Source organism: Falco cherrug, chromosome 1 (assembly GCF_023634085.1).
Source record: "Falco cherrug isolate bFalChe1 chromosome 1, bFalChe1.pri, whole genome shotgun sequence".
Lineage (NCBI taxonomy): Eukaryota > Metazoa > Chordata > Aves > Falconiformes > Falconidae > Falco > Falco cherrug.
Window position 1 is genome coordinate 72,217,501 of NC_073697.1, and position 26,082 is coordinate 72,243,582.

Genomic DNA, 26,082 nt, shown 5'->3' on the forward strand with positions numbered 1-26,082 from the left:
TGGTGGCCTCCCACAACAGCTCCCAAGAACAGTTCAAATTATGCAGCTCCCAGGTCATCAACTGTCACAATATTATCATGTGTTATCTGGCATTTCTCCAAAGGCATGGCTCTCGATGAGTCTCAAATATCTGAGAATTACCAGGTTTCATTTCCCAATATGCATTTTTTAGCTCTCACATTTGGGAAAAACCCAACAACCTGAAAACATGAACTAGATAACAGAAACAAACTAAAGGCTTATTCTTTACAAAATAATCCCACTGGTTATTTTTTTTTATGTTTTGCTCCTCATTCAGCATTTTCAAATTCCATTGTGGGTTTTTCCCACAATTATACCCACGCTTGTCAGTTTCATTAAGTTGCTTAGATATCAACAAATACTATTACTAATGTAATCGCCCAAATAAGTAAAATATGTATCTAAGCAAAAGTTGCATGTATTCCATGTTATAAGAGCTCTTTCCAAGGGACCCCTATCTCTTTAAGGACAAATGGTCTGTCAAAGAACAACTACTTAATGTCTTCTCTTATTCTCATTCCTGGCATGTGGTTCTAGTCTTATTTACCAGATACTATTAAAAAATCCTGTTCTGAAAGATTACTTACTTTCTCATTGGCAATGACACTATTAGTATCATTACCTTATGTCATAGTATTTCAAAAATATTAATATGCTTATTTTCACAGGGTGTTTATAAGGTAAGATGGAATCAATACACTATGTGACTGAATGGGAGAACTGAAACTTGAAAATTTAAGGTGAAAAGTATTTGTGTGGGAATTTGGGGTTTCCAACACGAGACAGCTCCTGATTTTCAGGTTCCAGAGTTACTGCACATTCTGGATTCCTTTGGAGTCTTCAGATGCAGATATGAGTTTTCCTCAGCACTTCTGTAAAGCAGACTGCAACACACCATGGGTAGGTATCAGGAAAGCATGAGATATGTGATAGATTACCAGGGTTATTTTTGGTTTGAAAAATTGTCTACCATATTTTCCCACAGAAACTGTGTGTCATGAGGGACAGAGGGATCCAGTTCTTTGTAAGAACATTCAACTATTAACTGTCAAGACCAATTATTCTCTATACATGTCCACTCCTCCTTAATTTATGACATGGCTTCCAAGCACTGCAACGGTCCTTGAGGCAACAGAAGGTCTCTGTCACCAGATTATCCTGGATTGCTGCCCACCCTATGCACAGAATGAGAAATATTTTGTGGGGAAAAATTGACAGGACCAAAAAGTCTCTTAAACAGCTACTGATACTTCAGACAATAGTCCAAACCTGTATTTTGCTAACACTAAAACAAAAACCAACCAAGAAATGAAAACGGACAGCCTAAAGCAGACACTTGACATAGAATATAGCTCTTCCTGAAGAGTCAGTAAATGACTGAAACAGATTTTTTCAAATAAAGGGGTAACCTTCATAACAATCAATGCTATTATTCCCTACAATGCTATATTACATATAAATAGACAACCATACAGAGCAGGACTATAGAAAAGAAAAACTTGTATGTGTATGCACACACACGAAACTAGCAGGGCTTGCGTCTGCTTACTGGCTCTTTTTTTCATTCATGTTAGCTGTCTTTTGTCCTCTTTCTTTTCCCTTCCTCTTCTGCCCCTCCAGATGATTTCTGCCTGAAGCATTTTTTAACCTCACAAGCAAGAGAGACTTTGTCAAGACAGCAAGAAAAGAGAACAGGTGATAAAAAACAAACAAAAGAAAATTAATCTACAGAAATAGTACAGTCTAGAAACAGCACATTTAACACTGTTAGCTCTCTCAGCCTGATCTTTTCTTTGGGATGATCTCTGCCCATGGTACTGCATATAACCTTTTCTGACCATACTTGCTCTAAACGTCTTGATCCTAATGTCATTCAAGTTAAGTGACTGCAGATGGCAAATGCTAATCTAGACACTACAAAATCAAGTAAGAAGAAAGCACTTTCCTAAAATGTTTTTTAATTTTCCTTTAAATTATTCCATTTACTATATTAGAACAAGCACTGATTTAATAGATATATAATATTAGAACAAACACTGGTGTGTTTTTTCCTCGCATAATTTAAAGGGGCTCCCAATTCACTATACTTTTTCCAGGTTCTGTACAAAATATGACTTGATAAGCAACAAAGTAACGCATATGCAATGCCAGAAGTTTATCTGAATGGGCCTTTGTAGGATGCTATAATGCAAGATAATGATTCAGATTTGAATTATACATTTCTAATCTACGTAACAAGGTTGATCTACTGTTAGATCTTTCGATAAACTAGTTAAAATGACTTTTTCCTCTTGTAATGATACTGGGCCTGTCATCTTCTCCTACCTGAAGAGTATAAACACAGCTGAGGCTTTAACAAAATAAATACATAAATAAATAAACTAAAACCAGGCAACACAAGGCTGAGGATACAAAGTTCCAGGACTAGCAACAGTGCTGAAGAAGAAGCTCAGAAATACTCTGATTTACTTCAACAAGCTCTGTATCTGGTCTTTGGCCTACACTATGCAAGTAAGTACATATAAATTATACAATATAAGTACAAAGTACAATATCTGTCATAACTATACTTATGCTACCAGTTTGAGTTATTGAACAAATACAGGATCTGATTCTTACAAAGCCCTCAGCCTCATCTTTCACCAAGCAACAGTGAAAATTTTGCCTAAGATACCCAGGCTCAAAATTAGTACTGCTAACTCTAATTGTATGTCACATCAGTCTTCTTCTGTCAGATGTTATGAAATACTAATCTGCAACACAGCACGCTTCTAGCTCTCCCGAGTTCCTCAGAAACCTTGAATATGGAAAGGAAGCACTTACAAGGCACAAGGCAAACAAGGAGTCCAGAGTGTGTTACAGGTTTTGTTCCTTTGCTTCTTAAATTGTCTGGTTTGAAGGTAATCCTGCACTTGACCAGAGACAATGGAGATTCTTAGTTCTCAGCCATTTCTAACTTAACAATACACCCATGAGGATGCTAGAAAAGGAGAATTTACATAAATTCACATGGGTTTATATGTCTACCAGCATCCTTAAATGGGAATCTGACATCAATACTGTCAGTGGTTATTGATGTCAGAAATCAAGGTAATTTTAGTAATGAAGATATTTTGTATTCTTTCTTATAAAAATACATTAATCAAGTCTATTTATTAAAAGGCTGTTTCTAAATTCTGCTTTTAGTATGACCACTAATTGTACATATGAAACAATCTTTTTATAATTCACTAAAAAGTTGTGATATTTAAATTACCGTACATCTTATATCTCTTTTCTTACCCACCTTACAGAAATGACACCCTCTGAAGCAGTCAGCATCTTTGCATTAAAGGAAGGTATATGTGTAATTTTGCGTAGTAGGAAAAAACATCAAGCTTTCTGACACATTCTACAAGTGTTGCAAATATAGTAAGTTAATAAACAAAATCTCAGCCCTTGTCCTGTTGAGTGTTAATAAAATTCCATCTGGTCACTTAGAAGCTGTGCCAACATTACCACACAAAGAGCCTTTGAGCTATTTGAATGTTCAAGAGTCACTTGACAGGTTTTTTATTTACCTTTTTTTTTTTTTTGTCAAATATGCACCTAATAGTGTACAGATGGCTAGGTTTTAACAAGTTTACTTGCATGTAAACTTGACACTAACCTTGAAAGTAAGCTGCTGAGGTTTGGCTTTGGGTTGTTGCTTTGGTTTGTGTATTTTTTTTTATAGCATTTAGGATTGTTCAGTCTACTGCTGCACCAAGTTCCTTCTTAGGCAAATACAAAGTGAAAGTGAAAACTTGGTGCCTAGTTGTTCTAAAACCACAAGCATAGTAAGGATACGCTCAGCCTGCTCAGAGCCAATGGAATGGGAGGAGGTACAGGGAGTTAAAGGCACCGTAGAGAGCAAATTAAAGGAATGTTCAGTGACAAAAATATTCACGGGGGAAACAAATCTCAAGAACTGCTCTGAGCAATGAGAGAGATTTTGGCAACAGATGGGTACTATGTTCAGTGTGTATTAAGTATGTATCTTTTAGTGCCAAAATCAGTTACAGAATTATTCTCTAGTCACTGTGCTAATATATGGGTATTTAATAGAGAAAAACAAACCCCATACTGTAACTTATATTCAAATTTGCCTTGGAAAACTGAAATTGATTTACCAAAAAAACCCCACCCCCAAATAAAAAATAATGTCCTGAGCAACCTGATCTAGCTTCAAAGATAGCCCAGCTTGGCACAGGAAGCTGTATTAGGTGACCTCTTATGTCCCTAATTACTTTTCCGTGTGATGCTATGAGTCTATCTGATAAGGATGTATACATCATAAACACACAGCACTGAATTGCTTGGCCTGGTCTACAGCCTTCAATGCAAAATAACTACTAAAATAATCACAGTAATAGCCAAATTATCAGGGAGGAATCAAAGCATTGCAAGACTGGCAGAATTAATCTAGGTGATCCACTTCTGCACTACATTGAGTCAAAACAGACAGATAAAACAACACTGAATGTCCCACCAGACTCTCAGCTAGGAGATCAGTTATCTGGGATGCGAGGAATACAGTGAGACAAAAACGCTATTCAGTTATAAAAAGTGGTTTAGTAACACTCCCTCCTCATTCCTATCCCTCCACACTTTTTAACTGAATCAAGTACAAAATCTGTGAATTAATGGGATTAATTTTTATCTTAAATCTCAGGATAAGCACTCAGAAGACAGATAAGAGCCTGATTCTGTCACTACTTATCTGTGAGTAACTTTTTCATTCTTGCTGGATTATTTTTGTAAGTCAGTCTTCCACATGTGCATAAACACTTGGAGGTCCTGATACGTAATGAGATACTAAAGGGAATAAAACTGTAAAAATAAAGACTACTTTTATTGTTGTTTTAATTAATTTGTGGGCAATTTGACAAAATTGATTTTTTTAAAGGATTTTGCTTTGACATACTCTTTCAGCTCTTGGCTGTGGACTTAATTAAAACTAGCTACTCCAATCTTCAAAGCCATAACATATATGATTAGGACCCAAAAAGAAAATACTACAGAAAATAAAACTGGCCTGAGCAGTGGAAAAGTAGATATCTAGGAAAAGCTGTGAAACTTTAAGAAAAGGCTATAATAGACCTAATAACAGAACATAACAATGTTTCTACATGTTCTATAATTACTTAGAACTACATTTTTAAAGGTATCTTGGCACCTTAAATGAAGTTGTCATTGAAAATTAGCAATTTATGTAACATGCTTTTGTACACCCGGTCTGAAATCTTACATTTTTAATCAATTAATAACTTCTCTTTTTTTTTGCTACTGTCTTTTTGCATGTGATTATGGATTTAAATTGTTGTACCTGTCTGCAAATGTATACCATTCTAGGAAGAAGTCTGGACCTTGAACATCTTTCTGAATGGTAAGCCCTTTAAAAACTCTTGAAATACGGAGACTTAATTTCCCAGTCCTTTTCCAAGCTAAGAAATGGTTTTGTTTTCTGGATCTTCAAGCAGCTTATTTTAAATTCAAGGCTGATCAGAGCACTCCAGCAACCCATTTTCTCCTGGTCCAGCAACGGCAGTTGCTACCATGGTGTCCTGTGCGGATATAGTTCCCTTAGCGTGTTAGCTCTGCGAGAAACCACCCTGACACAGAATCTAACGTTAGACACTGAAAGGCTGAGGGCTCGCAAGCACACTTCAACAAAACCTCAGCAAGGAGAGTAAATGTTTACCTTGATATAATTATAAAGGTCACTTTGTACAGAGATACAAATGTAAAATAATACATCTGCCACTGGCAAAATAAAGCTTAGAAACAAATTAAAGAGACTCATAAATAGCTTAGCTGCTCCTAATTAAAGACATAAGATGTTCTGTTACGCAACGACACTCATGCAAGTTCCATTTTCCTTCTTGACAACATGAAACATATCCTAAACCAACTGATCCACTACACCTGTCCCCACAGTTACATGCAGTTTTCCCGCAATTCTCTATCCCAGCAGAAGACCAGAGCTGCAGCCTCTGCATCTCGTCAGAATGGGGGACTTCACAATGATGTCCCAAAGGGCACCTGTTCCTTAGATTGGAAGTCTTAACAGTGATTTATGCTGTTCCCCAGAGAACTTTCAAAATCTGCTTTTAATTTGTTTTTATTTAATTTTCCCCAAAATAACTACTTTTAATCACAAACTACATGATAATTACAAACTATGCATGAAAGCTTTCAGCCCTGAAAATATATTGTTTGAACCCGATGAGTGTCTGCAAACAAGTTCATAATGGAAATGACCTGCCATTTGTGCTATTGTTTGGTTTTCAATGAAAGTTTGTTAGAAAGAGATCAGCTGCAAATCTAATAAGTGACTCTAAACCCCCTTATTTACAAGTGTCTTTCAATGGAAAAATCATATGATAAGTACTTGTTTGGCTCTATTCTCCTACTACAGTTACTCTCAGCAAAACATTTTTGTCCCAAGGAAGGAAGAGAGGGAAAGACTATCACATAAGAATGTGTCTTTCCTCCTAAAAACACGATTGTTAAAACCTGTAATTCAAAAATGTCCTTTAACCATAGAAGGGCTGATAGAAGTGTGGCAGTCTCCTCGTGCCTTGGAGAAAAAGGCTTTCGATGTTCTCTAATGTCAATGAAGGATATGAAGGAAAACAACTCAATCCTGAAAAGCACTGCTTCTTGGCTGGTGAGATTGTCTGATGTCACTAGTTCTTCAATTTAGCAGTTTAGCACAAATTACTAAAATTGCCCCAAATCAACAATGTACACTTTGTAGGCAGATTGTGGTGCCTACATATTGTAAATTGAAGACTGGGTTGTCAGTATCATTCATCTATAAGAATTTAGGGCCAAAATGTACTCTAGAATTTGTTTTTATAGGTATTATGTTCTGCCTTAAACCTGGTGTTACTAAGATTAGTAGACATCTGTGGTTAATCTCTCTAGTGATAAATATTTACCTATTAATGCAGTTATTTGTTCTCACTTTGGAATGCCTAGGATGTAGAGCATCAATAAAAACACTGCAGTGATAGGATCAGATGCTCTCTAGAGGAAAAGAATTTAACTGACTTTTCATGTAAGACTGACATAAAACTGCATAATCAGATGGCAAAATTAAAATGGAGCACAAAATGCTTAATATAACCGTTTTTTAAAGAAATATTTCCACAAAACGCACTAGTATTCTGCATAACTGCTGCAGTTATAAGTGATTATTAACCTCTGCACAGCATTTAAGAGGTTTATTTAGTAAAAATTATACAACAGTGACAATGCAGTAAACATGATAGTGATGTTCTGAGGCAGCACATTACAGTACATATGCACAGCTGGGTAAATCATAAGCCAAATGCTATAGGCCTCAAGTATTACTTCAAACCACTGCAATAAACATTTCAATGAATGGGAAGATGCAATACGTATCCCACTGAAAACATGGGTTTGGAGAGAGAAAAATCTAACAGTGTAAAATCAAATGAAAAAAAAATCTTCAAAAGAAAAGGCTACTTTATCTGTCTTAAATCTTGTGACTCTTAATTAAACTATTATTCCCCCAATCTGCGATTAGCTGTGTTTGGACAACATCACAAAAACAAATTAAATGCTCCCAAGACAGACGTATTTGTACAAAGCTCAATAAGAAAGGCAACCAAGACTTTAATTTTTTTTTCCAAAAGAAATGTATTTTTAAAAGACAAAAAAATTATGCAAAATGCCACTTGCTATATTAAATTACAAGTCATTTATTTCCCCCACAAGCAGGATCTGTCTGCGTTGCAAAGTGGAGGAGTGCTTTGCTTTCTCTGCTTAATAACCATCTCTCAGACTAAATAGTCATATGGACAGAATAAAGGGTCAGGTTCTGCATACAACCTGCAGGTCTCAAGAATGAAGGGTAGAGCTAATAACAGATGGGGAGGACAAACAAGTCCTTGGAATATGTTTCACAAGGGATGCATGGTTCTGTGACAGCTGGGTACAGTTGCAAATGCTATGGCCCCAAAAACAAGAATGTCCACTGTACTCTCAAAGACATCCCTCTGATGACCAAGCAGATCTTGACTGACCCTTAAATCACAAGGGAGGAAAAAATAATAATTTAAAAATCACATTTATACACAGAGGAGACTCTAGGAAGCCTAGCTCCCATGGTCTCATTCACATGTCACAAAATTCTGGAGAAATTTAACCTTTTTGCCTTTGAGGTTCCACATGCATTCAGCTTAAGCCTAAATGCAGAACTCTCCTAGTCCTCTCAGGCAGCTTAATAACCAAAATAATGTATTAGCATTATCACGATCTCTGAGAGAGTGACTCTTCCTGTCCCTTCTTCGAATGTGCCTCATACACAAAGTCAACACAGGAATTCTTGGTGACAGACACTAGCATCCAACAGAAAGTAGGTGGCAAAAATGTGAAAGTGACTTTTGCACATTAGCCTAAACATGAAAAGAAACCAATTGCTTTCCTCAACCTGAAAGGATTTAAACACAATTTCCCAGAAACATACTCAAATCAGATTTTTATATTTTCCACGTGAGGACTGAAACACCATCTACTTCTTCTATTGAGATATATTTTATATTAAGCAGTCATTGCATAAAACAAATGAGCAGTCACAGGAAGAAGTGCTGGAACTGAACAATTCCACCTTTTGAAAAAAGCCTTGACTAACAGGCTATGAACACATACCACTATTAGGTCTGTCTGGTTTTCTGGTCTGTTTGATGGCGCAGCTTCACTTTCAGGCAGAGAAAAAGCCTGGACCATTCGGCTTCCTGCGTAAACATGTGCCTATCCCAAGGAAGGTAAAGGTGGTAACCCAGTTGTGTCTCTTCTTCCACTCACATTTGAAAAGGAGAAATGAAGGTTCAGAATTTAATAGAAAAGGTGCAGGCATCCACCCCTGAGAAATAATTCCAGGCCCTGGGCTTAAGGCAGAAATTTTGCTGATCAGAAAATGGTATGCATATTAATGACGGGTGGTTTCCTGCTGAGCTTGGTAACTGATCCCACTCTGAACATTTCGGGCACTGTTTGCTTTGGGAGATAAAACTCCTGGCTCAGGTGTCTGAATGCCATGCTGGGAACCAGCACCTAAAATCCAGAGCGAATGTGTAACGCAGTTTGTCCCTAACCACCTGTCTGCAGAGAAACTTCCACTGTAGTCAGTCCATATTTCAGGATATTCATGTTATTTATTTTATGCCATTTTCAAACGTGGTCTCAGAGAACTGTATCGCTGTTAACTGCAGTTGTGCTCTTACACTGGTCTATAATGTCAGTAGACTACCCAACATAGGCAGACTCCTAGAAGGACTGAGCTACTGATCGACTGCCGGTCCTTTTGCCATTAGGGCTGAAAGATGCAGGGACACAGCATGATTTTCTGAGAGGTGATTTCCTGACCAGCTCCTGCACGTAGCAAGGATGCTGTAGCTTGTAGCATAACTGAGTACAGAGGAGTAATTTATGGACTGCTTGACAGTCAAGAGACACTAAGAATCTTTGTAAGTCTGTCTATAGCCTAAAAAACTCCCATGTGCCCCAGCCCATTATCCACTAGGCATCTTGCACCAACATCAAGGACCAGCACAGTCCTCTCTATATTGTACATTCATAGTGTTTGTGCCAAGGAAATTCCTTTTGGTCAGCATATATAACTCCCACAGATGCCAGCCACAAAGGAACCACAGTTGAGGGAAGAATCTCTCCTTTTAAATTTTCCAATTATGTTTTTTTCTGAATCTTTGTTTTCTCAACTGTTATGGTCCCTTGAAAGCAGAAGGAAGGGGAAGTGGAGAAAAGAACAGTTCAGAAGTTGTCACACCTTACAGGGGGAAACTTTAGAGACACATTTCATGGAGTAAATGTGTGGATTATGCACAAGCCAAAAGCTGCTGTCAATTTTAACTACTGTTGATACGCTGAGTTTTTAATCAAATGAGGAAAAGACCAGAATGCTTCTGTATCAGCAGGCATAAATCAGTGCAGCTTTGTTGCTAGCCATATTCCATTTACTTCCAGAGGCTGCGCATAAGAATAAAAATTTTAAGCAGCATTACCAGGTTTAATATCCATCCTTTCCATTTTATTAACACACAAAGCCTCACGTGGAGTGTTACTGAGGTTATATTAATTAATTCAGTCAGCAATTGATTCTTAAAGCAATATTTATCAGGAAAATTGCTAATGTTTCAGCTGTCAGCACAAGACAAAAAGAAGTCTTTCTTCTTCCTCACATCCCACTGAAACAGGCAGCTAGGCACAACGAGTAGTAGTTGGTAATTTCAAATTCCCTACAAATCCAGCAGATGACAGGACATGCATAGTTCCATCTAGACATTGGGCCTTCTCAGACTAAGCGCTCCCCTATTCTATGACAGCACTTCCCATGTGTAATCAAAGCTGAACTCCTGTAAGGAAAATGAATTATTCTCTGATCTAGTTGAGCAGAAGTCTTGATTGTCCTATTTCAGATCTATACCATAGGTGCTCTAGAGAGATAAAGATAGTGGCAGATGCTACCAAATAAATCTGCTAGTGTAGATTCATCTATCTTGGAAAAGCTTCCTTTTGCTCCAGGTTGATAAAAATTTATTACTGAAGCTGAAAAAAATATTATATTTTAAAAATAGTAATACACAAGTAAAAGCACAATGTGTGGGATAAATGAACCCAATGTAGGAAGGGTCTTTTACCTCTAAAGTAAGATATGGGCCATGACAGACAGATTGTGGCTATGACTAAACTGGGGGACTTGGGAGAGCTTCTAAGGATGCATTCTGGCTTACCATATTCTATGTCAGAGACAGCTCAAGATATGCACTGTCACCTGCTTAGCTGGAAAGGAAACTGGACACGTAGACAAGGTAGGAACTATTCCATGCTCAGTAGGGCTTTCACGAGAATGACTGGGAGATCTGGACCCAATGGTTCCCATTAATTGCTCCTGCAAGTCAATCTCAATGCATTTCTCATCAGCTCAGCAAGTACCACAGAAAAAGCTGAAATCCCATTTAGGCTACACCCGAGAATCCATATTTCACCACCAGTGTGATTCTGCAGAATTAAGTCCATTGGAGTGCATACAAATTGTTTGCCATCCTCCATTCACTTGCATTAAATGATTGCCAGTAACTCATATTCACTTGCATCTACAAACGCTAGTCTAACAAACACTCCTAGAAATTTTTTTCAGGCACACAGCCTTTTTTACTTTTTCTAGAGTTAGAGATACAAAGTGTTTATCATTGCTTTACTTAATAATCAAGAAGTGAAATGTGAGTCTACGTGGCCCTATATGGACAGGTTAAACTGCAGATTTCGAGTATGCAGTTTGTGTTTGATATCAGTATAGTCTGAAGACAGATAGGCATTTGTAATCTTTTGCAGACAACATTAAATTTGGGGGAATGGCTAGCATATCAAATAGCAATCCAGAGGCACCTTTCAGAAACCCGGGGACTGGATCAACAGGAGTCTCATCAAGTTCAAAAAGGCTAAGAGCCAAATTCTGCAGCTAAGGCAGAATGACCCCAAGCATCAATGCAGGCTGGGAACAAACTGTTGAAAAGACCCAGGGGTTACAGTGGATGCCAAGCAAAACATGAGGCAGCAGCATGCTCTCAAGGTAAATAAAGCAAACTGTGTATTGGTTATATTAGGAGCATGGCCAGCAGATCAACACTGTGCTTCATGCCTGGCAAGGATTTGTGTGTCCCAAAATTCCTTGGTTGTGGGTGTCCCAGATCAAGAAGGATACTGAAAAACTGGACAGAGTCTAGGACAGGGCTAACAAGATGGGCACATGCCCACAATACATGACATGTAAGGGGAGGTTGGGGACTGCTTTAGTCTGGCAAAGAGGAGGCCTGTAGCTACCTGAAGGGACATTACAAAGACTACAGAGGCTTCAAGTAGTAGCTAGACAAAGTCGTAGTTGACCTGGTTCTAGTGCTGGCAGCAGTCCTGCTTTAAAATCCTTCCAAATAACAATTCTGTAGTTCTTATATAATTCCATGAATCTTTACAAATTTCAGCTCGGAACATCTTCACTGTAAATACCACAGGGCTTATTACAATGCCTCCAGGCAGGACATGCTTATTACAGGTATATCTAAGTCTTGCTGCATGACAGAAATGTAACTACTTGGTCTTACTAAAAATTAGCAGAGCACAGACTGGAAAAATCCTGATCTGACTATTCCTGCTATTTAACCCTTACATAACAAAACTTCTCCTTTTCTTTCCAAACAGGTAAGTACCCTTTTGTTCTACAAATAATGTAGCAGTTTGGGGCTCAAGAAGAAAAATCCTCAAACACAGGTAAGAGCAGACTCCTTTGTATGTATAAAATTATTCCCTTTCTCTTGCTAACATTCTGTTATTTTTTATTGTGAGATTCTTGTCTTGCATTTACTCAGCGGTGTATGTATTTTCAGTACTGCTTGAATTCCCACATATAAGATGACAGCTTGTGACTGTAAAATGTCATGGAGACTAAGTCTTACTATTGGGAAAAAGCAACTTGTTGAATGTGATACATAATTATCTTGATTTGTTAAGTCCTTCACACTATTCCAGAAGGATCTGAGCACAACTTTGAAGAACAGAGAAGGTGGAGTCCCTTTCACTGTGGTCTTCAGTTGTAAAGGCAAAAAAAAAAAAAAAAAAAGCGCTTGAATGAGGCTTGCTTTCTGTAGCTACATTTTAATACCAAGGAAAGATTATTAATTATTTCTATCTCTGAAAAGAAAAAAAAAAAAAAGACTAAAAATGTGAATTCTGGTTAAAAAAATATTTGGCATTTGTGAGAAGATGTTGTACCTGACACAAACCACAGAGGCCATTTTGTGAACTGTTTACTAGTAGAACCACAAAAGCATATTAACTCTGCACATTCCTACTAAAACAAGTGGTTAGGAACTTCCCAGCCAATTGTTAGGAGATTCTATGTATACAATAATTATCAAAATATCCAGAAACTTTACCATTTTGAGGTAAATAAGGAGTTGTGGTCTGAACACAGGCCCTTGAAAATGCTGGGTTTAATTCTAGCTGTCATTGTAACACCTTTTGCACCTTGATGTCTCTTTTAATGATGCAGTGTCACAGTAGAAAACTACATTTCAGGAGCAAATGTTTCCACATATATCAAACCAGTATCTCTTTTGCACAGCACGCCTTTCATTTGGTAGGCTACTTGTTTACTTTCACATTCCAGAGTTCAAGGTAAAAATCTAGTTTTCACTTATTTCCTATCTCCCTATCTGGGTCAATAGCAGCCTTCTTCAACATACAAACTTTAAATCCTGCATGAGAAAGAGTAGAGGGGAAGACACCTTTTTACAATCTACTATCTTGGTCTTGTCGTTTTCACTTCTTTAAAGAAACAGACTGGGGGGTGGGGGAAGGCTAAATTTGGTTTTATTTCCCTGCTTCACACTCTCACTTAAAAGGCTATTTAGATGAATTAGTGTTTAAAGATCCCTCTGAAGAGTGTTTTTTTTAATGATAGAGATCAGTGGTCTTCTCTTTTCAGTAACTGTCTCTTTGTCACCCACAGGTAGCACATCTACCTTTTCTAACCCCTGAGAAGTTAATTTCCTCATCTGTGTCTGCCATCATACACTGAGCTGACTAGTCTTTTGAGAATACAACTCCTAATTTCCCCGTGCCACAAATTCTCCAGTGTACCAAACACCTGCAGCTTTTTCTGGCTTCTACAGATGTGAGTCACTGTAGCCTCAAAACTGTGTGCAGATCTTAAATCCATTAATTCTACTAAACCATGATGAGTATTTAAAAATGAGACTTCAAGTCATCTCAAATATGAAAGCACCATGGGCATCATTTTATTACCCATCACTATTAGCCATTATCCTATGGCCATTTATGCCCAGGCAGAATATTAAAGCTACAATTTGGGCCCAATTACCATCTTAAATCAAATTTGCAGTCACTTTATGCATAATACAGGGCAATGGGGAACTGAGGCCATAATCTGACTACACAGAAGCTTCAGCAGCAAAGCTGGTTTCAACAGATTACCTTCTCTAAATGCTCTGCAACCAGGTCACTTAAAAGCACTGCAACACAGAGTCATTTAAAACTACAACACACACTTAAACATGTATTTCAATGAAGTTTGCTGTATTCAATTTAAAGAAGTCATGTCTCAGCACTGAATAAAAAAAAATTACTTTAATTCAATTAATGCCTTTTTATAAGCTCTGTGTTGCGCATCCAGATCTTTCATGTCAAAGCAACCAGATTTTCTTGTCTGATGGTTTTATCTTAACCTCAGATTGCATTACATGAAGCAGCAGAAACCTCTAGAATGAAAGGATTCAAATGACATGCTAAATTCTGGGGACAAATTAGTTCTACAAATACAGAGCAAAATAGTATGCTTATGTAAACAAGCAGAATTTGGCTTCTAAACTTGCACTGGCCCTCTGAAGGTGTTACAAAATAATGCTAAAGTCTAACACATGCTACATGATCAAAGCCTAAATAGTACTGAATCTTTTACTGTTACATAAATACAACAACCATAGTGGCCGTCAAAAACCTATTCTGATTGTTCTTTGAGGGGCCAACAATTAAGTGTTAAAAAAGAATTGTTAAAAACATTTTAATTCCAAACTGTGACCAAAACCTGAAGAGGCCTGTTTTGTTATAATGGCTGCTTCTGCAAGAACTACATGAATCTAGGGAGAAGAAAGAAGGATTTAAAAAAAAAATAAAAATCAGAAACTTGCAAGAATTCCTGAATTTTAAAGTTTGATATCTAATCCTTGGTCTCATAGTTACATCTTTTCTCAAAGAGAGTCTAATCTTAACCTGCAAACAGGCTCCTCGGCATATTTCTGATTGTAAGAAATAAATTTCTGGTAACGGGAAAAAAATTAATAGGCTCATTATTTATTTTTAAAGCATAAAAAGGGTCAAACAGAAAAGCCTATGTTTCAAAAAACACGCCAATGATTAAGTCGTTTTGTAAAATGTGCCTATTAAACAGCTTTCAAAAAAATCCAGTAAGTTCTTTATGTACAGCCAAATATGCTTGTTTTGTTGATGACCGTTTCTGATTTTAGAAAAGAAAGCAATTTAGTTTAAATAGTTGCTAAGTATGCTGGCTTCCAAGTGACTCCTTGCTGTTATGATCACTGCAGTAAACTATTCAGAACTGAAAGAGCTAAGCAGGCTAAAAACAATCCAGTAGTCTACAGCTGTTGCTTTTTATTGGAAAGCCTATTTAATATCAATTTAAAGAAAAAGTAAAACAGGCCACCCCTTGCTAACATGAAGTGCTGATTATCTAGGGCATTTCTCTCTCCAGCCATCTGTTTTGAACTGGGTACATGTACCGAACTCAAATTCTATGTTCACAAGAGAACTCTTCCAGTCTCTTCCAGAGACTGCATAGGAAGTCTTAAATTCCACCTTGCCCTCCACAGCCAAAAAAAAGAACTGCGATGCCTTCACCCTCCTCGGAAGTTATGGCCTTCATAAAGATAAACAAGCACTTCAGATCATTTCTGGGATGAAGATGTATTCTGAAGAAGTGTACCGAATTGCTTTTTGTTTCTCTCCATCATTCTTGCCTTCAGAGCATTAAGTGTCCACACTCAAAATATATGCGTCATCAGAAGCATAATGCGTAGCAATCTTGCAAAGCGGAATTCCTAACATTTGCTGGAAATATCAGAAAGCACCAAAAGCCATCACCTAATGGCTACAAAGTCAGTTTCTGAAACAGATTTCTGAAAACTTAGTTTTTCTTTTTCCCCTATGCTTCTACAAGCTAGAACATATGTATATTAATAGCTTAAGACACCATGCTTACTATTCCTTTCACTGGAAGATGTTCAATGTTCAGTTTGTTTCCTCTTTGATAAAACATACTACATAAATGACAATTCTATAAATTTTTAAGAAAAGCCAAGTTCAACAAATTATTTTCTTTATCATAGGACATGGCTCTTTCTTCATTTGGCAAGTTCCTTCAGATGCTACATGTTAGTATAGCACCATACCTATGAATAAAAGCCATTTTAACAGATCGTCAAAATCGGTCCAGTGTCTGCCATTTTCCCCCAGTTGTAAAACTGGAAAGTCAACATTACTATGTCTTGAACGGATGGGGTGATGCGTGTCTTTTTACATGGTTTCACCAAAACAGAGCAGTTTAAACTCTACTACAGCTGAGTCAGAAAAAGCAGGATCCCAATGACTTCAGCAGTACTCAGTGTGGGCTTTGTGTGGGTACAAGAATGCTGCATAAATAGCATTTACATGAATAGGGCCCAGTTCTGCCTAATTTCTTTCCTACAAGATACATTCTTTCATATATTCTCACTTACTGTACATTAGAAAAAACTGAAGCATGATTTTAAACTGGTTATAAATAACTCATATTTAACTAAAGAGAAAAAAAATAATCACTTAAGTTCTTGAAATTAGAAAGCGGAACACCAGTTTTTCAATTCTTTCCCTAACAAAGATAGTAGAAAGCATAGATGACGGAAGAAGCTGTTAGATATTTAATTAATAAAGATAGAACCAGAGGAGAAAAGAGAGTGGGAGATGGGAAGAAAGACACAAATGAACAGATAACTGGAGGAGGTAGAGAGGAGGAAGACTTCACAGAAACCTGGGGAATGAAATAAAGAAGTCTTAAAGGAACAGGAAGGCCGTGGAAGAGTGTGTGAAGCTTATGAAAGGATTCTTTGGTAAAATAGATGAGACAAAGAAAATAAGTACACTGTAACATCAGATACAGAAGTGTGCTTTTCGTCTGGAAAACGCACACTGTATTTTGGGCACTGCTGCATGTACAAGTATTGATTAGTATCTGTGATTGGACTGAAGCGCTATCTTGCCGCAAATGGGTGATGGAATTATTATTGCAAAGGTTTAAATAAAATAATAACAAAAAACAACAACAACAAAAAACACAACACAACAACAGAAACCATCCTCCTGAAACTGCTTGGTTCCTGTCAGCAATTCCTTATGTACACGTTCCATCTCTTTCCCTCAATTGCCAACATTTCCCTGCTTTTCCCCTAATTCCATATGGCAGAAGCCAGCATGTCTGTATATTCTGCCTGAGCTTTGTGGAAAACCAGGCAAGAACGGGGACTGCCCAACAGGTTCTGCAGGATGATAGCAAATGTATTTGTATAAAGCATATTAATGGATTTTAATCATACCAGACAATTCTACAATGAATGTGCTCACAGACTAGTGTTCTGTTGTGGCTGGCCTTCCTTTGCCGCCCCCTGAACTGCATCCTGATCCTAAAATCAGTTCAACACATAAGCATGGGAGAGGACTGAGGAAAAATAATGTCTACTAGTTACTTAGGGGAAAAGGGGTGGGGGGGTGTGTGAAGAGAAAGTTAAGTGTGGAAATACCTGTTCATTGCTGCTACCACACCTCTTGATGGTCACGTTCACTCACTGCATTTCCTCCTAAATTTCTCACTGAAGTTCAGGAGGGGTGTCTTAGGTATTTGTACAACAGGGTCCTAACATGATCAGCAATCCAGTGACTTTCAGTGTGCACATCAGAAGATTGCTGAACGAAGCGATCAGAGATATGAAGATGCTGCTGTTACCAAGTACACCAGACTTAGAAGACTGACTTCAGTCAGTTCCTCCAGAGGCCCAGGAGGTAAGTTAAACATTCTGTGGACAGGGAAGATTTAGATAAGAAAGATGTGTACAGTCCTGCTTTGGTTTTAAAACCCTTTTCTCTTCCCATGCTTTGTTCCTGCTGTCAAGATAGAACAGCATTTTGATTTAAGGAAATTGTTCCAAAGCCTTCATGTAGCACAAGTAGCTATTTGGCAGTACTGAACTCAAGTTATGCCTGCAGGGTACTGGGTGCTATATAGACTGCGAGCATGATGGGGTTTCTCCATAGACAAGGGATATGGGAATAAACTCAGCAAGGCTAGAGAAGGGACCAGGTACACTACTGGCCCTGTAAATACTGACACGTACTTATAAGGTTGTATTTAAGGCTAGAAATGTTAAAATAGTCCCATTAATTTAAGTCCCTGGACTGTCATGTCCAACATCAAAGATGGGAAGTGTTTCTAAATATGCTCCCAAGAGGAGTTCCTAGCTGCCAGAGCAGGCCACTCTCAGCAACTCACAGACCTCCACAGTCAAACGCCCCACTCACCCTAGAGACCATAAAGGCTTGCAGGCCATGTTTTAGCATTTTTGATATTTAAGTCAAATAGCTAAGCTAGCAGAACTTTCAGCTTCCTTCCACAAAAATGCTGTCACAGAATTAATCCATATGGTACCATGCAACTTTAGTTTCCAGCCTAGGTATAATCAAGAGCAAAAGGGGTAGAACAGAACTTGTAAAGTGCTAGGTATGACAGAATTCTCTTCCAACTGTAGACCTCTACTGTATGGAAGACAAGATGAGAGTAGGATGAGTATTCTGTAATATCTGGGGGTTTCTGGACTGGTGTATTCCAGAGGTAAAGACATTTACTGAAAGGTGAAGAATGAAATAAGGATAGGGCTTTCAACTGCAGGTTGTGTGCCCTGATGCTCCGGTACTGGGACATCGGGAAGGCCATAGAAATGCACAGGTGGCTGACTAAATATGCAAACTCAAGAATACCAGGAGATGCTGAGCTGTCACCTCCCCTGGTCTCCCAAGCACTGGCCTGTTCCCCACAGGCTCATTGGTAGCCCTGACAAATTTCTCCAAGGTTTAGTTCAATCCTCATCGCGTCATCTATCCTATACCGCTTAGCTGCTCTCCGCCATGAATCAGACTTCTCACTCAGTCTCTGTCTCTCTGTCCAGTTGTACTCCCAAGCAGACTTGGGAGTCCACATTTCCAGAGCACCAGCAGTAAGCCTGAAAGAAAGGCTGCTGTTCACCATGGGAATTTACGCACCTGCTTAACTGGATTTAATCAGATACTGAAATGACTTGTCAAATCTAAGTCGACTGATTGGAGGGGTCAACAAAAAAATTAAAGGTATAGAAAAATTTTGCATATTTCTCCCACCTTTTTGTCTGTGCCTGGCAAGTATCAGTGGATGGAACCAGCTGATGAACTTAAACAACACTGATTAACGTTCATTAATCTCCCTGAGCTATCACTAACACAATGAATAGCTTAGTGTTTTAATAAAAGCTCAAAATTGACTTATGTCTAAGATGTCCCTACAACACATGACTAGGAAGCAGGAAGCTTGTAAGAGCTGTGAAATGTGAGGAAAATGGAACCTAATATTGAAATGGATAACAAAGTATTTCCTTTGCAAAAGTGTGATTTCTGTCCCACTCCCCCGGATTTTTAAATGTGTAAATTTGATTTTTGTATGATGTTTGTGTCTAAACTAGAAATGGGAAACATGAAATGAAAGCACTTCACTTGTTTTATACTGCAAATTTTAACACAACTTTGTACAGGCATCTGCATTGTCTCAATTTATGCATATTTTGAATTCCAACTTCTTCAGACACACATACATTTATTCCCTGACATTTCTTATCAGAATTTGTGAAGAAGATGTATCTGAAAGTATTTCAAGTCAGAGATACTTCCAAGACATATGCCTTGCCAACAAACGCTTATACTTGTACAGCTAAGGTATGCTGTATTTATTCGCAGGTCCCAAAGCATCCTGCACTAAATTCTGTCCTCTATCTGGAGCTAAATGAACAGCAATTATCTGGTTTATAGATTTGACAAATTCTTCTGGATATCTGCCGACTTCATAACCTACTTGAACTAGAGCTTAAGAACACAGTGAGATCACCAGAGTTTCTGCACAACTTAAACTCTCTGAACAAGAACCATGCAACTCTCAGGCTGAACAAATGTTGTCAGGCTGTGTGCACAGCTTTGAGGCTCCTTAAACCACAGTCATTTATTTCAGAGTTTACAAATTGTATTAGGCATATCTAGAGCACACACAAATTCTAGTACAGCTATTTTTTTTTTTTTTCACTAAAAGGAACTTCACCATTCAGAAGTCCATGACTTTTAACTACTATTTTACTCTACCAGAACAAATTTCATTTGCTTGCCATTACATTAAAATTTGTAAACAGAAACAATTTTCTACATCATATCTAACAAAAAGAGGCCCTGGGAGATTGTCCTCGCAGTGAAAGCTCTACTTATAAAATCCCTTACTAGGAAAAGCTCCTTGTCTAATTAAAATTCAAACTGTCATTAAAAAAATTTCTCCATTAGCTGAAGAACATGTATTGACATTTTAAGACTCCTAATTTCCAGAAGTTTAGACATAGTTCCTAATTATTTTAATCTGGAAAGAAGTTAGAATTGGAAATGTGATGCCTCCACAGTATATCAAGACAGCAGGGATGCTCGTTTTCTTGAACACACAGCATGTGAACAGACCCAGGTGGACTAGTCAACACTGGAAAATGAAGTTTCTCTTACATCAGTCACTGTTTAATGTCCCTTTGTTATGCTAAAACATGAACTACATCCTGCCACAGAGTTAAGAAGGGATAACAACCAACCTCCTTGACAGATGCCATACATGAATCTCCACTGCTTTCCATCAAACGGTGATGACATAATTTTTCCTTTTATTGAACCAATTGTAGGTTATGTTATTTTTTAACATATTTATAAATAATTAAATTCTCAGAACTCCCAGAAACAAATCTGCTTTACTTGAGGAACACGGAAAATTATAATGGGTCTTCTCAAGGGCTGTCAGCAGCAGCTAAATGGTACTACAAAAAAAGAGGGTAAAAATTATCTGATTTTATTTACATTTATACCACAACTATTTTCTTAACTTTTTTTTTTTTTGGGGGGGTGGGGGGAGAGATGGGAGGGGAACACAGAGTCAAGATCCTCATTTCTTTCTCCTATTTCTGTCCTCTGTTGTTCCATTCATCCATCTATTACGCCCATCTTTCCTCTGCTTCTAGTATTTCTCTCCCTCCATGCATTTCCCTTAAGGGATTTTTGTTCCCTTCTATTCTTGTCTCTTGTCTTGGTAGCTTTCTCATTTCCATTGTTACCGCTTTGTTTCCTTCAGGTTTCAGCTGTTCTTTTGCCCTTTCTCTTTCCACTTTCAGTTTGATGCTACAGAAAGCCAGATGCTCCTCACAGACTTCTGACACTACCTCCGAATATTCTGCTCTCAGGAAACCTACTTACGAATGAAGCCTTTAACCTAAAGCTAAAGACAGAACTACTTCATTTCAGTCTCACGTAATAACAAAAGATCACAAATATTGGCCTGAACACAGGAACAGTTATTCATTAAGGAATGTCAGTCAAACTAACCTAACCTCTCTGGCTGCTTCAGAGGCATACTTCGAGGAACATTACTGAAGCAAAAGAGATGCAGTCTAAAACCAGTCTTCTCCATGTTTGTTTTTTAAATACAAGACTTTCACCAAAAATCAGTCTTGTTTTTAGGAAATGCTAATACAATATTTTATACTGGCTTAAACTGAAATATTTGGGCTGGCTAGAACTAATACACTGGTGGTGTAAGAAGTCTGTTTTAGCAAAAATTTTAAAAGAATTAAAAATTATCTTTTTGTGCAATGGATAGATCTCTTTTCCAAGCAACTTATTAGTCTGACTTGCATCTTTTATAACAAAACTAGCAGGAAATCTCTCAAGATGGAAGACTTTCATTAGCTTTCATTCCTCTCATGTCTGAAGCTAGTGATTACATTTTTAACTAAAAGCAGGGAGAATTATCCCTGTCTTCCTGAAAACAGTATTACACACAAGCACGCCTGAAGCTTCACACCTTCCTGCCTCCTTTATTTTGTGAACTCACATCCTGAAGACAGGGAGTGGCTTGTTACACCCTGACCTGTGGTTCACTTTGGATTTGGTGTGTGACAACCCTCAGGCTGACCCCAAAACTCGATACATAGTTGCACGTGGTAATTCTTCAGGGAATCTGGGAGAGAAAACAAGAGTATATTGGGAAGACAGAGGCAATACAAATCTTTGTTCTGACAACAATGTAGCTAAATGGACAGTATTTAAATCCAACTACATCGCAGCCTGTGTGCTTTCTATATCTTGTCATCATGCCATTACGGCTAGGTATTGTAAAAAGAGTTTAGCAGGTTGCTTTCACAGTTTGCTGCCCAACAAAGCGCCTAAGCACATATTAAGCTTCATCAGAGCAACGGCTGCCTTCCATTTTCTGCTAACAAAACCAATAGTCTCAAAATGGAAGAATACTTCTATAAGCTTTCCCTATTACAGACCATAATAACACTTCAAACAAACTGTTAAGTCTCATTAAAAAAAAAAATTGTCATCTGTATTTGCATTCCGCATACAAACTCTCATAAGTGGTGTTTCTCCATCTTTTGGGGCCAAAGGATTACTGTTGAGCGGTCAACATGTAACCAAGTTCCTGATTTTTATTTTACTAATTTACGTTTGTAAAATAACTGCAGCCTGCTTACAATAACCACCACAGGACACTGCTCTAAAATAGAAAGATTTTCTTAGATATAGTGTGTTTGCACAAGTATACCACTTGTGTTTTTCAAGGTTAAATAACAAGAACTGACTCTGGAAAACCGCTATTCATTGTGAAACCGAAGTATTACAATAGTAACTGAAAAGTGAAAACCTGTAATTGTTCTTATAAAAACAGAAGTCAAGTACTGGTGGTGCACATGTCATCTCAAGTATTCAAAGTGCTCTACCGCCAGAAGGACTTATGGCAACTTGCTTCTCAGCACCAAACATTGAATATTGTTTAAACTGTACTCAGACAGAACTTTGAATAAATGCAAGCAACAAAAATGGTAATTTTGGAAAGAACTGATATTAATGAGAGCAAATCAGTATCCTCTAGGAGGAAACAACAGCCATAATATCTTCAGAGGAATACACACTTGGAATCAGAGTGGCAGCAGAAGTATTTCTACACAGTCAAGAAAAAGCAGATCCACGTATACATAACCAGTATTTTTAACAATAGAAATATTTTAATTGGAGTTAGAATATACCTACTTCGGCTTCCGTTTTATATCATCAGTATACAAACCACTTAATATCATACCAACCTTCATAAATACAGAACAGATCATATGTTTAACCGTAAGACATTAGTGCTCTCTCTGCCACAAATGCTAGCTTATTGAGCCCAAATTAGGGAAAGATATAAAAGCTACAGGAAGAACAAATTCATCCTTGATTTAATTCTAAGGATTTTCAGCTTTTATGTAATGCATTAGCAAAAAGAATACTATAAGCTGAACGAGGGAAGGTAGTGCATTGATTGTATGAGCCTAAACATAAGTCTCGCATGGAAAGTCATTATTAGTTGCGAGCCAAGGTGAAACTGATTTCAGTCTTTGCCACTCACAACAAGATCTGCTGCAGAGGCTACTTACAGTTTGCCTTGATTTTAAAGACAGTGGAATCAGACCCTGATACTTGACGAAGTTGGGGTGGGGAAGGCTCCTCTGTATTTTCACGTGCAATCTCTCTGGGCAATTATGGATAGGTGCTGATAGATTCACAGAAAAATTATTTCAGTCTTCCTAAAAATAATTATAACTACCCTTACTTATGCAGCAAGCTGTAGCAGATTTTCAAGCTGTTTACGAACCTGCCTGCAACTGAAGCATAGACTCCTCTAAAAAGGAGCGCTGTGCTCATTCTGCACCAGCTTTTCTGAACAGGTTTTAAGTGATGCCCTTAAGTTGTTTCTTTTCTGGAAGCCAAAACAGAGTTACCAACAAGCAGACTTTAAACAGAACGATGAGATTCATAGTCCTACTTAGTGACTGGAGGAGACAGAAAACATACCCAAACTAAATTCACGCGGGTTAAAAAGGCAAGGCACAAGAAAAGAGTTTACCTAGGATGAAACCTGACATTCCTCATGCCTGACCCTGACAGCTTCTAATTTGAACCATTCTCCAAAGGTTCTCCATTGCTTTAAAGGAGTTAAATAAGTATCTACCCCCACCTCATAAGCAGAAAAACTGAGGCATTGCAACTGCTTCTTTCCATGGAAACTTCTAGTTAAAAGTGAAAGATGCATGTGATCTGCAAAGAAACTACTGATTTACCTAAGGCCGCAGGAAATGCTGATGTCAAACCCCTGAGCCCAACTCGGGAACCACCACCTCCTCACCCTGGTTGTGAGCCACAGCTCCCTACCCTCCGGATCTGCACCCTCTGTCTCACCATCACACCTGGCAGACTGGCTGGGTCTTTGGCAGCTCAATGTGGGCGCTCCCTACCCATCCCTGGGATCTGCGTTACAGCCAGATTTCTGGGAAATCTGTTTTATGGTGGCTGTTTAATACCAGCAGAGCTGTAGTTTGTGCAAGAGGATGAGGTGGAGGAGGCAAAAGAAATTCACTGAGCACTCTGTAAAGAAAAATCAAATACTGTACTACTTAGATTCACATGGCATTTGTTGGAAGCTCCGTGCAAGCAGCAGCCAGCGTGAAGCTACTTAATTTACAGTCTTAAGACCAAAAAAAAAAGGCAGAGGTAATATGGCTGCATCTGTAGGCACGAGTAACGCCTTCCTAAAAGCCGGAGAAATACGAGGATCCTTGTGTCTTCCACGAGCGGCGAAGGGAGATTATTTTATAATCACTGCCCCAACCGTCTCCATTATGCAAACGGTAACTGGGAGCGCGTCCGGGGGTGCCTTATATAACTCCTTGCCCCGAAGCCCCCTTCGCACCCGGAGAACCGACCCTGCCCCTAATCCGCCCCGGCGGGCACCCCGGGCCGGGCAGAGCCGGCAGGCGGCGGCGCAGGAGCCGCGGAAACTTTGCGCTGCAGGGCCAGGGGCCGGCCGGTGGCCGCGGCGGCGCCGGGGGCTCGGCGGACCCCGCTGCCCCCCAGGCTGAGGCGCGGCGCGGCGGCAGGCGGCCGACGGGGAAGTTGGGCCAGCCGCCTCTCCCCACCCACCGGCGACGAGCGGGCGGCGGCCTCCAGGGGCAGAGGGGCGGCGGCAGGGGGGCTGCACGGCGTGGTGCTGGGGCGACTTACCCATGGTGCCGCCGCGGCCTCCTCCTCCTTCCCCTCCTGCCGCTGCTGCAGCCGCCGCCTCTCCGCGGGCGCGGAGAGAGGCGCGGGAGGCGTGAGCGCGGGGCGGGCGCGGCAGCGGCGCGGAGCCTGCGTGCGGCGCGGCTATGAGTCAGGGTAGCACATCCGGGCAAGGCCGCTTAGGAGACACCCCGCCCGCCCGGCGGCACCCTGCCGCTGCCGCCGGGGAAGGGCGGGCAGCTACGGAGGGCGGAGGCGGTGCGGGGCCGGCGGCAGCGCCCCCGGCTGGGAAGGAGGGAGCCGAGGGGCGGGTCCCCGCGGAGAGCAGCAGCTCCCGCCCCTCGCCGCGGCCCCGGGCCTCCTTTGTTAGGGCTGGGGTGGGGCCGCCCGCCGGGCCGCGGGGGCAGCATGGCGCTGGGGCAGCGAGGGGCGCCGGTCCGACCGCTGGCAGCGGCGGGGAGCGTGCGCGGCGACCCCACCCCCCCATCTCTGGGCGCGGCGGGCGCCTGAGCTCGCTCCTCGTTTCTCCCGCCGCCCTCCACCTGCCCGTGCCCTCCGGGGAGAGGGTTACCTGTGGGGCGGTGGGGGGATTTCCCTGCGGCGCCGGCCACCCCTGAACGTTTTGTGGCAGGCGGGCTGCCTCGCCGGTGGCCGGGGCTGCGGGAGGCCGGGCGGGGCGGTGCGGTGCGTGCCGCGGGAGCCGCGGTGGCTGGGTGGGCAGGCGGCCGCCGCCGGGGGTGCGGCAGGGCCCGGCGCTGCCACCTCGCAGCCCCCGCCGCGGGGTCGGGGCACAGGCTGGACGTAAGGGAGGAGGCGGGTGGCTTCAAAATGGGGAGCGTGGCGTTTAAGTTCGTATTCGAGAGCAGGGACTTGAGGAGGAGCGTTTTGCACGAAGCGGGGGATTAAGCCGGATGGAAAAGCGTATTTTATGTGGGATACGTGGGGAGAATTGGGGGAGGAAACTGCCCAGTGAAGTCCGATTGCCGTACGTTTTACTGAATGAACGTTACAAGT

General features: G+C 40.1%; 1 protein-coding gene across 9 annotated transcripts in view; it reads right to left on the reverse strand.

The window, feature by feature from the left end:
• Nucleotides 1-25,313, reverse strand: part of RAP1GDS1 (Rap1 GTPase-GDP dissociation stimulator 1) — a 101,323-nt gene extending 76,010 nt beyond the window's left edge. For 5 of the 9 annotated variants that reach the window (XM_055701046.1, XM_055701044.1, XM_055701052.1 and 2 more), the window contains exon 1: nt 25,072-25,312. In XM_055701046.1, the coding sequence (XP_055557021.1) occupies nt 25,072-25,075 (4 nt within the window). In that variant the 5' untranslated portion in view covers nt 25,076-25,312. Of the gene's footprint in view, nt 1-25,071 lie in introns of all 9 variants that reach the window. The other 4 variants (XM_055701048.1, XM_055701045.1, XM_055701047.1 and 1 more) reach the window with 2 other exon arrangements.
• Nucleotides 25,314-26,082: the final 769 nt, after the last annotated feature.